A 14,448-nucleotide genomic window follows, 5' to 3' on the forward strand; every position below is an offset into this window, starting at 1 on the left:
GTCCTCTCCGCACACTTTTGTCCGTTTTTACAACCTAGACCTGGCATCTACCCCAGGTTCCCAAGTTCTCTCTTCGTGATGTGCTCGCAAGATACACACACAGGCAGGGACTTGGTAGTATGGCGCAGTGGGTATTCTCGTTCCCAAAGCGACTTCGACGCAGCTCGAGTTCCTGAAGGGGAACGTCTCTAGGTTACGTATGTAACCATGGTTCCCCGAGGGAACGAGACGCTGTGTCTCTTTGCCATACTCCCTGCATCCCTCCAGGCGCTACTTCATCGAAGCTGGTTTGCGCTCTGCCGGATGCGCTTTTATACTTTCTGGTGCTTACGTCACCCCGCTCGTGACGTCTCGCTACTCCATTGGACTGATTTGACATGTGCTTCAGAACGCGGTCACGCAAGGGCGTTCCCCAAAGCGACTTCGACGCAGTGTCTCGTTCCCTCGGGGAACCATGGTTACATACGTAACCTAGAGACGTTTTTCTAATTGTTCAAATTTGAATGCATTAACAGATTTTAAGATTTTAATGCCTAAACTAGGCAAAGCTGGTTTGCTGTAGTTCTTATCTTGTCTGGTTTTGGGCACTTGTCTGCTGGTTAGTAAGCTTAGGAAGATTAAGAGACCTGCAAAACCAGCTTAAAACAGCTAAAACCTGATTTAAGCAGTTATTTTCTGAGCAGAGATGATTAATAAAAAGATTATTTAATCGAATTACACTTTATATTATTATGAACGTAACTAAAGCTACAAATGATGAACAGGATCTCAGACATCTGAGAGCCAAGTTGAAGAGGAAAACTACTAGCTAAGGCAGGAAGGCCCCTCGAGGGCCATCTTCTACCTCTTTGTTGACTCCACCTAAAGCCCTGAAGCATGTGGCATCATTCCAACATTGCCATCTCTGGGTGTTTGTGTTCTCCACCCACTCTGCCCCTGCTAAAGTAATATTCCACAGCCATAAGCGAGAGGTGGCGGCATGTGAGGACACCAACAATTACCATGCGCACACCACCTATTTGGTCTATTTTAGTTTGAAATAACCCATCAAACTTCTGTGAAGGAAGCTGTCTAGAAGTGGTTTTTGGCTCCTTCAGGCCAGCGTGACTCACCTGTCTGTTGCGCTCATCCATAATCCGTGTGATCTGAATCTTTTTCCTCCCCATTGTCCCTGTCTTTTCGTCTCTCTCTTTCTCCAATGAACTTTATACTTTTGTCCCTCTGTTTTTGCTTGCTTTTTCTTCAAACCAGGCTTTCTTTTCTTGACTTCCTCCACTCAATTCAAAGATTCCAGTAGCTGTACCTGCGAAAGGCAGAGAGAGAAAGGCATTAAGTCAGATGAAAAATGGCAAAACGCAGCTTTAAAAATCAGGGAAAGGCAGAGTCTGAGTCACATGGGACAGCAAATAAAGACAAAAGAATCTGCAGACGATCCAAGGCAGCGCTGTTTTCTGCCATCAATATCATGCAAATCAGATTCTCGCGCTTCAGCTCGACTATGAGGGTAGACAGCACCGTCATGCTCTCTCTACAGTCACAGAGAATTTGACAGTGTTTTGGAACTGCAACTAACTTAACAGCTCTAATCATTTGCAGTGTAACGTTTACTGTTGCCTGAACGACAAGCTGCGCCACTTTCCTAAACAACGCTGGTGTAACATTTCACAGAATTGTCACTAGCGCTCTGAACGAACACATTGGAATTTCCCTTTTAGCTGACAATATATGTGAACTCAACAAACTGGCTGAGCTAAGGTGCACCAAAAGATGATACTTTACTATCCATAAGAACTGAAAAAGAACCTGAATGGAAACATAGGCCATCCTGATTTAGCCCTCGTCATACCCGCTCTAGAATATGATCCCGTTGTCACGTCACGGCTTTGCTCGGCTCTCCGTCTCTCAGGGAAAAAGGTGTGCAGGGCCTTTATCGGGCCCTCCTGCTGAGCTCTTTCTGCTTTTGAAAGGCTGCCCTCACCTGAGAAGCTAACCCAGGCTTTCTATAAAGTGCTCACAGCTCAGATCCACACAGTGCGAGAGCTTGCGATCACAGAACACACGTGTGCATGTGCCGGTGTTTGTGTGCATGTGCGCACCTCTTTGGTGCTGTAAAGTAGGCCAATCCGATTCATCTCTGGGAGGAGTGGCAGAAGTGTTGTTGTGTTTTATTCTGACAGTAGAGGTGATAACATCCCTCGTTATGCAAATGAGTGTCCCATTATTTAAGCTTGCTGTAATGCAGTAAATCTGTCAGTGGTGTGACGTTAAAAGCCCTCCATTGCGTTCTCTTTATTCTCCGGCTCTTTTTCTTCTTTCTGAACCAGATTTCACCTGCCAGAGCGAGCGAGGAACATTGATGTAGATACACCTAAAGCATACGCTGCGCTTCTGACGTCTATCCGTGCTGCCATGCTGCTCTCATTTATTAATAATCAAGTGTTTATGGGTGGAGTAGGGGTTTTAAAGTGTTCCAGAGACTTTTTCATGTCAGTTGAGTTAAACCACAAGCAAACTCTAATTTCATTGGCTCAGATCCATGTTCATTTCATACAGTGTGGCTAATTTCCCAAATTCCGCACAGATTTGCTGGATTCCTTTGGTGTTGTTGAAATAGAGTTGTTAAATATATAGTTTCTTTGCTACAAATGCTGATATTGAAATAATGTATTTTTTCTCCACTGTCTCTAATAATAACTGAGAATAAGATTACACTCTATTAGCATACAAACAACAGCGCTCTGTACTTCACCAAGAGCTGGACTGTTAGCAAGCACGTCTTAGCGTGTAAGTGGTGAAATCCGAAGTGGCTTGATGATTGTTTAGAGGACCACTGTAAAAGACATAAAACAAGGAGCAAAACAACTCAACTACAAGCTAGTGATAACGACTGGATGCCTGTGTAAATATTTACCCATCGTGCAGCCAGCAGACGTGGCATCACGGAGTGTGGTTTCACTGCTCACATTTGAAAGCTGATTAAGTAGTTAACTCAATCAAAACAGGGTCTGTGGCTGCAACTCAAAGAGTAGCTTCCTCATTGATAACGACAGGTCTGTAATTCCTGATTCAACCATGCCAGAGTTTCAACATGGACCTGCTGTACCTTACGTATTAATTTTAAATGCCTTTTAATGGGCTTCCCCTGGACACTGACTCGTGTTTACAGTGGCACCAAAAACCGAAATGAATGAAAGTTTGAATGCTATTGTATTAGATAATAACATATTAAACCTGTAGACATGTAAAGGAAACCTGCACTGACTTTTTTATTTATTTATGCAATAACCTCACATTACCTGTGGACATGTTACTGTAATGATAGATTTATTTATTTGTTTGTTTATTTATTTAAGAAAATTAAATTAATGTGTTGGTTTGATATTTTATCTAAAGCATATAAAGATATCCTTTCAGGCACCAGGTAACCTTCCCCCACCCATAAGCACTGGGACAACCTGATTCAACCTCAGCACAATCTCTCACTCTCCGTTCACCCTGTACACCCTGGCCACCCCACCTCCCCCATCTCTCTCTTTCCGCCATCCCCTCCTTCACATGTACACATGCTCACACTCATCTGCTTTCAGATTACCACAGATGAGCACAATCCAATTTACACCAGTAAAGCTGAACTACAGCGCAGACAAGCTGTGGTTGATCAGCAGCCAGAGGCGCTTTAGATATAAAAACTCTCCGGTCACCGCCACACAAGCACTCATATGAAATATCTGACTAAATGATTTCTTGATGCACAAGTGTGACTGACCCTGCCGAAAACATGGGAACAAAGACTATGTGTGTGTTTGAGATCAAATGTGTGTGAGAGGGTTTTAGTCTTTAGTACGTGCAATTATGCCAAACAGAGAGAAAGAGTGAGGCGGAGAAGGACTACTAACAGGCTTTCTCTGCCATGATAAGCCAATTCACTAATCCATAGCCAAAGCATATGGGGAGGGTGACAAAGAGAGAGAGAGAGAGAGAGAGAGAGAGAGAGAGAGAGAGAGAGAGAGAGAGAGAGAGACGAGGGCTAGAAAGATCCCTCCTTCCAAAGTGAACCTTAGGACAAGCTTGGCTTAGTGTGACAGACAGAAGAAAGCCTGGAAGAGAGGTCACCACCAAAGGGCTGAAGGGTCACGGAGGGATGCTACAGGACAGAGAGGGAAAGATAAGACAAGTTAACCCACAACCTTTCTCATTTGATATATTGGGCTCAAAGCAAGAGTACAAAGAGCAAATCAGAGCGAAAAGAGAAAACCAAAGGAGAACGAGAGAGATGTGAGCAGGTCTCTCTTGAGGAAAAGGAGGAGAAGCTGCCTTTCACCCTCCCATCTGTTAACCATGCCTCTCTTCCTCTGCCACAGAGCACAAGAGTGGTGGGGGAATGAGGAGAAATCATGGGGGAAAAGGAGAGAGCGGTGGGGGTGCCGGCACTGGGATGTAATGAGGTGCTGTGTGTTTTTCTCTCTTTCGCTCTGTCTCTCTCTCCCTTTAAGAAATGGAACTGTGAGTGCAATGAGTACGTTCATAAACAAGCACAATTCTGGGTCGGCTCGGTCCCTAGTGTTCCACCGGAAAAGAAAAATATATATATTTCGCACGCGATTGTATTGTCAAAGTCCTAATAAAGTGAATATGACTTCTTCTCCGTGCTCAGCAATATAATTTTGTTAGCGGAACAAAGAAACAAAGCCATTTTATATTTCTCTAAGGGGTCTCGTGTTGAGAATGAAAAATGATTAAGATGCAAATACCATGAATTATATTTGTAAAAAAGTACAGAGACTGTATCTGATAATGAAACATTTGTTTTGATGAGATATACAACTCCGGCAGGTTTCACTTTTATTGAGATCTGGCGCGATCTGTATGGAACAGTGCAGTGGTGCTTGACTCCCACCACATTAAAGTCATCTGTACATTATTATTACAATCAGACAGGAGCTGATCTTTTGAGAAATTTACCTCAGCACAATGTTGCCACCCTTCGTAAACTCTCTCGTTTCCACTTTCCCTCTTTTCTTTTCTTCGCAGCACATCTGCAAGACATTTGGTACTAGCGTGTGTTTGAAAAAAAAAGGGCAGTATCCTCTATCCTCGTGGGGAAATGTGGTCGCGAAGATTTGAAATAACATATTACGGGGCAGAAAGTAAACCTTTTAGGAGGTGCATGATACATTAAATAAACCCTCACTCTTTTAAAATAAACTTTGTTTCCTTGAAGAGGCCAAAAAACGATTTTGAATATGTCTTCCGAGCAATTCCAATACAAAGGCACGCTTTTGAAATTCTCATGTTGTAATCCTCAAAACTATATGTGACCCTGGACCACAAAACCAGTCTTAATTTGCTTGGGTATATTTTTAGCAATAGTCAAAAAAAAAAAAAATTTTATGGGTCAAAATTATCGATTTTTCTTTTATGCCAAAAATCATTAGGATACTAAGTAAAGAAAATGTTCCATGAAGATATTTTGTAAGTGTCCTACCGTAAATATATCAAAACTTAATTTTTGATTAGTAATATGCATTGCTAAGAACTTAATTTGGACAACTTTAAAGGAGATTTTCTCAGTATTTAGATTTTTTTGCACCATCAGATTCCAGATTTTCAAATAGTTGTATCTCGGCCAAATATCGGTCCTATCCTAAACCAAACATCAATGGAAAGCTTATTTATTCTGCTTTCAGACGATGTATAAATCTCAATTTCGAAAAAAATTGACCCTTATGACTGGTTTTGTGGTCCATGGTCACATATAAACACTGTTATTTACACCCAAGGTTTTTTCTTTAACACACATATTTATGGAGGTGCGGCTGTTTGGTCTGTGCTTGACGAGGGGCAGGGAGCCCATAGCGAGAGAGTTAACGGTCTATTGTCTGTATAAAGTCATTATGGGCAGTGCTTCTTAAGTGTGGCAGCGTCTGCCTGAGGGACAAAGCTGACGAGTGCCCATAAATCTTAGCTGTGGAAAAGACACAGGATGGGTGACCTGAACCTGAGATCAGGATCAGTGTGGGAGGGACCCTGGCAATGAAGATCTTAATGAGTGCCAGTAAAAATGGTTGGCATTCAGCATGCATTTTTACTGCACATGTGGATTTAAAAATTTGAATGAATAAAAGTGGTCAGAAATAAAAGGTACAGACTTTTCTCAGCTACCACTATAAATAAGTCTCAACAGTAAGGACTGCCCGCTGACCAATGAAAATTTTACATTTGATGCATCATATGTAAAATAAATAAATAAATAACCTAATAAATTAATAAAAAAAGAAAGAATCATTTCTAGTTTACTGCAAGTTTTTGTTAACAAATGTTGTGAATTTCCTTTATGTAATACATTATTTTTGTGACGAAAATAAAACATTTAAAGGAATTGTTCAACTGTATGATAATTATTTCTAGTAAATAAAAATACAAATCAAAAAGTTATTCTTCTGTGGACCAAAAGGAAAAAAAAATATTATGTTGAGTCCTCATATGATGCAAATCATATGGTTTATTGCTTAACCAGTTTACATTTGAAATAGTTGGATGTTTAGTGCAGAAAAGCAGTTATAGTTATGCAACACATTTGATTTGGATTCCCCCTGATTTCCACCGAATGTATTTTGAATGCAATCAAAGCACATTAAAAGCTACTGTAACAGTCTACACAGTCTCATTTCAGTAAGAGAGCATCAGTGTCTATCTGGGTTCCTCTATGGTCATCTATACCCCCTAGACCCCCCACTGTATGACTGGATAGAGACAGGAAACATACACGCATGCACACAGAATGGTGGAAGGATATGGCATCAGCAGCCACAGACAATCAAAGGTGTAAAGGTGCTTCCTTTCCTAAACTGTTCCAGCGTACACAAAATGGGAACCAAAACTCCTGTGCTTCCTTCTCCAGGCCAGAAAAGAAGAAAAAAGAAGAGAAGAATAGAGAGAAAAAGAGTTGAGGGCTTGAGCCACAGCTGACTGTAAACAAATGGCCTTCACTGATGCAAGATCTGACAAAAAGGTCTTGTGGTTTTTGCTTTTTAAGCACTTAAAGCCAAAACTTTAATGACAAAGCTTTACCAACATACTCACAGCAGATATGGTCAAAAAATCATGGCATCCACAGCATTAGATTTCATCACACAAAACAACCTCATTCTGAGATAGAAAAACTGATTTCACAGACCATCTTACTTTCCAAACCATTCAAGCAATTTGTTTCTTCTTAAACTCATTTCAACCCAGACGGAAAAAAGCATAGATGAAGAGAGACATTTTCTAAAAGGTGAGGTTTTATTAGCAAAAGTGTAAAATTATAGATGAACTGCTTTTCTGTTTTTGCAGTGATAAGTGAATAGCTCTTTTCAGGTTCTTTGCTAGATTAGGGCATTGGGTGGAGGGATTTATTTATGTGATACAGGGCGCTCTTTCAGGACTCTGCTGCAATACCTTCCCTCTGTCTCTACAGGAATCAACAGCTAATTACTTAAATAGTTCTACATGTACCTTAAAATAAAACGCCTGCCTCTATGACTAAGATCACCTCTCTTTGTCAAAACAGCTATGAATCTTGGCACAGAATCATGTATGACTAAAATATGACATGCTCTTGTCAGGTATGTGAGTTTACACTGCAAGCAGCATTATTTGGTACAAATCCAGTTTCAAATCACCATAATAATAACATAAAAGTAATTTGTTGAACTCTCGATAGTTTAATATAAGATCTAATTTAATATAAGAATCTCTTCAGTCTCAAAGACAAAGACTTTGGCTACATCCAAATTCACATATTTAATATAATAGTAATTACTGAATTTAATGAAGCATTTTTAACCACTGAATTACATTCTGTATGTATGGATGTAAGTCATGCATCCACCATGTTGGCACTGACCTTTGACCGTATACGTCCAAAAATTGCAAAAATAATTTTCTCAGGAGTTGTTTAAATAAATGCAGCATAACCAAGTGGAAGAACTTAAACTTACTAAAGCCAAACTTACTATTTGTTTTATTAATTTAAATGAAAAATTAAATACAAATTTATTTAGAGATTAAATTAAATTAAATTAAATGGTAACACTTTATTTCGATAGTCCACTTTAGACATTCTATTAACAGTAAGTAACTTTGCAACTACATGTCAACTAGCAGTTAGTAGAGTATTAGTAGACTGTCTGCTTAATATCTTCTAACACTTTCTTTGTCAACTTATTCTACTAACCCTAAACCTACCCTAACAGTCTACTCTGAGAGTTAGTAGATGTTACAGAGGAGGCTTCGTACCGCCTCCTCCTCACCACCAGAGGGAACTCTCTCCTGAATATTGACTTTATCCATTTGGACTCTAGTTCCCATCATGCCTCATACCTGGGATTGATTGCACGCACACACCTGCATTGAATCACGCACATACACATTTAAGCCAAACACTCACAGCAACTCACTGCGAAGTCTTGATTTGCCCCGGCTGTCACTTCTGAGCGTTTACCCTGTATCTTGCCTACTCGTTTGACCTTGGACTGTTTATCGTACACTGATCTGTCTCTGCCTACCCTGACTTGGATTGTTCTACTACTGTGTTTGTCTGCCGCCTGCCTCGACCTCCTGCCCGTCCCACGTTCTGTCTCAGCCTAGCCTTCGCTATTGTATCTACTGGTGATTGACCCTGTCTTGTCTGTTTACACAATAAAAACGCTGCAAATGGATCCCGACTCTGATGATGATTCGCAACAGAAGACTTCGCCACACAGCGATCCAGCAGCACTCAGGCAATTATCCAGAGCTATCTGCGCAGGCCACACAGCTCGCCATGCATCACCACCAACTAAATCGGCTTACCTCACTCACCGAGGAGTTAGTGAAAGCGCTGCAAGGCCTTCAAATAACGCCAGCCGCGGCTGCAGCCGCTCCAGCCCCGGTGCCTAGTTACACCACGCCACCCCTAACATCACCAACATCACCAGTGAGCCCACGACTAGCTTTCCCAGAGAAATTTGATGGAGACCCTGCCAGATGCAAAGGGTTCTTGCTTCAGTGTTCGCTCTTTGTTAATCAACAGCCCTCGCTGTACCCCACAGACTCTAGCCGCATTGCCTTTGTGTGTTCATTGCTCACCGGGAGGGCGCTACCGCTGTTTGGGGAGTGGACGGCTCTTCATTTCCCACCTTCACAACCTTTCTCCAACACTTCCGCGAAGTCTTTGAACATCCCGCGGAGGGGAAAAGTGCAGGAGACCAACTGTTGACACTTTCGCAAGGAAGGAGACCAGCAGCCGAGTATGCTGTGTCCTTTCGCACCCTTGCCGCCAAGACAGGTTGGATCGAGGACACATTAAAACTCCTGTTTCGGAGGGGACTGAATTCGGAGCTCCAGTCAGAGTTGGCTTGCCGAGATGAGGGGAAAAGTTTGAGTGAATTCATTGAACTCGCCATTCAAATTGACAATTTGATCCGCTCACGACGTCCTACCCGATCCATGCCTCGATTCACGCCAGAGACCAATGCCATAACAGAGCCCATGCAGCTGGGCTTCACTCACCTCACTCCCGAAGAACGCGAGCGCCGAATGCAGAACCAACTGTGCCTCTACTGCGGTCAGGCTGGGCACATGATATCCTCCTGCCCGGTCCGTCCATCATCCAAACCCCGATCGGTGAGTGTCAACAATCGTATCACTACTTGCCCTTCAAGCACAATGTTGCCGGTTGAAATAACTGTCAGTGATAAAACGATTACCTCTACCGCCCTGTTAGATTCCGGGTCGGCTGGAAACTTTGTTTCACATGAATTCGCCCTGCAACATAATCTCACACTTACCCCTTGTAATTTCCCTTTGGCAGTGGAGGCGCTAGACGGCCGACCCCTCGGAGAGGGGAAAGTGTTACGTATCACCGAAGAAATCAAACTACAAATAGGAACCCTCCATTCTGAATATATCAAATTCTACGTCATCCAGTCTCCCAATCATGCGATCATTCTTGGACTACCCTGGCTGCGCACCCACAACCCACGCATTTCCTGGAGAGAGGGACAAATCGTTCAATGGGATGCTACCTGTCAAGACCGCTGCTTATCAAGAATCACACGGTCACCCCTCCAGGATTCGGTTTCATCTGTTCAAACCCCCGACGAATTAAACCTGCCCTCCTAATATGCCGATCTAGCCAAAGCCTTCAGTAAAAAGAAAGCTTTACAACTCCCAACTCACCGATCCGTCGATTGCACCATAGATCTGATACCTGGCGCCACCCCTCCAAAGGGGAGGATCTTTCCACTATCACAACCTGAATCAGAAGCTATGAAAGCCTATATCGAGGAGGAACTGGCTAAAGGATTTATTCGACCCTCGACTTCTCCTTCCTCGGCGGGGTTCTTGTTTGTAAAGAAAAAGGATGGAGGGTTGCGGCCCTGCATTGATTACCGTGGCCTTAATGACATTACTGTTAAGTTTCGTTATCCTCTACCACTGGTTCCCGCAGCGCTAGAACAGCTCCGCCAGGCCAAATACTACACCAAGTTGGATCTACGCAATGCTTAGAACTTAATCCACATTCGAGAGGGGGACGAATGGAAAACGGCATTCTCCACCACTAGTGAGCACTACGAATACCGGGTTATGCCCTTCGGCCTGGCAAACAGTCCCTCAATCTTCCAATCCTTCATGAATGACGTTTTTCGGGACATGCTCAACAGATGGGTGATCGTGTACATCGACGACATCCTGATCTATTCAAATTCCCTGGAACAACACATTCGTCATGTCAGATCGGTACTAAAGCGCCTCGTTCAGTATCAACTCTACGTTAAAGCGGAGAAATGCGAGTTCCATCAGAGAAGCACAACTTTTCTGGGGTATGTGATCAGCCAGGAGGGGGTAGCGATGGATGAGAGGAAGGTCAGGGCAGTTCTGGGGAGGGGGCCTCACACCCATGATTCGCAACAATAGACATGTAGTTGCAAATTAATGAGAATTAGTTGACCTGTAGTTGACATGTAGTTACAAAGTTACTTAAAGTTAATAGAATGTCTAAAGTGGACTATCGAAATAAAGTGTAACAAATTAAATTAAATTAAATTAAATTAAATTAAATTAAATTAAATTAAAACAATTACATTTAGTTCAATGGAAAGTATCTGCCAACAATGGGACATTTAAAATGACTTATATTAAATTTCAGCAAGAGCATCACTTTTGATCTCTACCAGTGTTATTTTAGAATCACTGACATACTATAAACATTTTTTTAAATATTATGGTTTTATTATTTGTATTTTTTATTTTAAGCTTAATTTTTAGTTTATATTTAGTAATTTATTTGTGTGTGGGTTTTTTTTTTCTTTTTGGCCATGTATTATTATTTTTAAATATAGTGATATATTTTTATAAATTTTTATTTCAGATTGATCAGTTTTAGTTTTTTATGTATAGGGTTAGTTCACCCCAAAATTAAAATTCTGTCACTAATTTTCCAAACCTGTGAGACCTCCGTTCATCTTCAGAACACAGATTAAGATATCCGAAGATGAACAAATTTCATTTTTGGGTGAACTAACCCTTTAAGTACATCCAGGTAAACTAAATTAAAACAATTCCAATTTGGCAACTCTTCAGCTCACATCACTCCCATCGCTGTTTGTAGTGTCCACTTGTTGCATACTTCAGAATTTCAGCTGATAAAGTATGTCACCTGCATATTATTTTCCTTTTGTGTCATGAATAGTGTTTTTGTCTCCTACAAATTTGATGAATTGCTTTCTGAACACTTTGTAAAAGGGAAATATGGAGATTTGGTGCAAGGTCTGATGAAAAAGCGCCGTAGTGTTGGTCTTTCATATGGTGGCACCTGACCTAGTGCAACAGTGGAAAATAGAATGAAAGGGTGTGAACAGCAGTTGCATCCTTCATGAAGTCAGTAAACAGAGAAGTGTGGCCCGCTAAAGCCAGAACCGGGGAAGGTGAGAGCTGTCTTTCAATTAGCGATTTGTTACTGGTCCAAGGAAAAAGCATGGCACAACATACTGTGTCAACTCTAACTGAAAGAAGTGTGCTGAAGCCAGCTGCTCAGCTGACAGACACATACTGAGTGAATGGTGTACTGACTGATCACTGTCCTGTCCTGTTCTGGCTGGCCAGCTGTTAGTAAAGAAGTAAGGCAAAAATTACAGCTCTAACAGTGGCTTGGTCTTGGTAAACAGGGCGATGGCCCTGCGGTGGACACGAAATAGAGATTGCGTGGGTTGCTTTGGGTGGTTTCATCGGTCATTATGCTGAAGACATTACCTCAAAGAATCTCTCAGACTTCTGGGTGAGTTCTTAGTATAGTGGAACAGAGTTAAAGAAAGAAAGGAGAACTGAAATAACGTCAAACTACGTTAGCATGTTCAAAAAAAAAAAACAGAAAGAGAAAGACTTGTTTGCATGACAGACATTTAATTTAATTAACAATAACTATGACTACTTTCACACCTTCATTGTTTGAGAAAAACAATCATATTTACTAACAGATTTGACTTTCATATTGTTCTGTTCATACATCATCTTACAGAAATGGATCAAATAAGTAAGGAATTAATAAGCAGATGCCAAATATGGCGACTTACGCAGCATAAAGTTACAACTGATAGCCATATGACATTATTAAAAAAAAAAAAACTCACAGTGGCTCTCACATTGTATTGCATGACAGACAACTAGTTGGTTAGCTCAGGTTCAGCTGAAATCACTTTTGAGTCACATCATTTATAGAAAGCAGTTTTCACTTTCATTCAAAGCTGAATTGTGTATGAACAGGCATGTTTATGCTAAAACCGTAATGACAAAAGTAGTTTACTGCTGTGAAGCATTGCATAGTTTATCAGATTTGGAAAACTAGCATAGACACAGCAACCACTACTCAGCTGTACACTTCTAGAGTCAAATCAGGAAACAGAATTAGGTGTTTATTAAATCCACAGAAAACTAAATCAAATAAAAAAAAACTAAACTAAACTTGCCACTGTCAACAGACAAGGCCTAATATCCTCACCCAAAAGGATTACTGACAGAGAACGACACTGTTGTGCGACATTAGCCATGTTGTTGGGGGTGATAGTTAGGAGAGAAGACAAAGTCATGAGACCTCCCCACAACACCAGACAGCATGCTCGGATGATCCTCTGATTATTTCATCGCAAATTTTTTTATCCCCTCTTCTCCCTCTGTACCACAGCATTCTAATCAGACTAATTAAAAGCTTTGTTCATTTGGAAATCTCCGATGACAATTTGTTTCACTCTACCCTACAGCGGTCCTGTGAAAAGAGAATTAAATTTGATCTTCTGACAGCAATTATTAAACGCTCCCTCCTGGCTTCAATTAAGCCCAGAGGCTAACGTGGCTCACCAGGCAAGAGCGAGGGCCAAGATACTTCCTTTGCCACTTTATCATCGGTCCCTCTCTTTCTTTTCTTTGGATTTTTTTTTTTTAATTCATGTACAGGACTGCAATGATTTAAAGATTGCTTATGAGAATATTATTTTGGTTCCTTCTTGCAGCGGCTTTACAAGATGCTGGTTGAAGGGGGAGAAAGGGGGTAAGGTGGAAAAGGGAAGTTGAGCAACCTCTCCCATCAATCGGCAGTGATTGCGTGAAAGTTCTTTTTATGAGTGATGTTTCAGTAATGATGGTGAAACAGTCGGCGAGCAGATGTTTCTTTCATTTTCACTGTACTCATAAACAAGCAAAAAAAGGTTAAAGGTCCGAATGAAATTGCAATATCATCAAATGTGCCATCCCAAGTGTGATTTTCTTGTGTATTTATGTTAAACAGAGTGCTCTTTCAGGACTCATGCTGCAATACCTTCCTTCTGTCTCTACAGAAATCAACAGCTAATTACTTAAATTAGTGCTGGGCGGTATACCGGTTCATACCGAATACCGGTGTTTATTTTTGTTATGATATGAATTTTTAAAATACTGCAATACCGGTGTATGTCGCTTAAACAACGTTCAGAACGCGACACTGTTTGAAAGGGGTCCCTTTTCACTGTTGCACTGTGGTGAGGGAACAGCTGTATGTGTTACTAAGCGTGAAAGTTCCGAAACTGAAGCTGTAGAACTAATAGAACGCGATGACACAGAAGAACTCATCCACAATATCCACATTGACCGCCACAAATATCCACCGCCCCCTGCCATCAGCTCCCTTCCCGGAGAAGTGTCACCTCTCTCGGCGTCTGTTCTGTGCAGTGAGCGGCAGAGATTGGACGCACCGCAGCCGACTCGTCAATAAATGAGTACAAAACAGCGTTTTCTAGCACCTGCCGCTTACTGAATGTTTGGAATTATAAATATGAGCGTAGTTTGTCTGTTAATATCACATGCACTTTTTTGTTTGTTGTTTTTTTTTTAGTTTGTTAATCAGATGCAGGCAGTGCGCTGCATAGCCGCTCTTTAGTGTAGATGCATGTTGAT

At 41.5% G+C, this 14,448-nt stretch overlaps 1 protein-coding gene across 8 annotated transcripts in view; it reads right to left on the reverse strand.

Annotated features, from left to right (window-relative positions):
- mef2cb (myocyte enhancer factor 2cb) overlaps positions 1 to 14,448 on the reverse strand; it is an 86,584-nt gene that overhangs the window by 46,981 nt on the left and 25,155 nt on the right. For 7 of the 8 annotated variants that reach the window (XM_016461773.1, XM_016461772.1, XM_016461778.1 and 4 more), the window contains one exon: positions 1,113 to 1,303. In XM_016461773.1, coding sequence (XP_016317259.1) covers positions 1,113 to 1,166 — 54 coding nt within the window. In that variant the 5' untranslated portion in view covers positions 1,167 to 1,303. Of the gene's footprint in view, positions 1 to 1,112; positions 1,304 to 2,911; positions 2,955 to 14,448 lie in introns of those variants that run through there. The other variant, XM_016461774.1, reaches the window with a different exon arrangement.

Source organism: Sinocyclocheilus anshuiensis, unplaced genomic scaffold (assembly GCF_001515605.1).
Source record: "Sinocyclocheilus anshuiensis isolate Anshui unplaced genomic scaffold, SAMN03320099.WGS_v1.1 scaffold356, whole genome shotgun sequence".
Taxonomy (NCBI): domain Eukaryota; kingdom Metazoa; phylum Chordata; class Actinopteri; order Cypriniformes; family Cyprinidae; genus Sinocyclocheilus; species Sinocyclocheilus anshuiensis.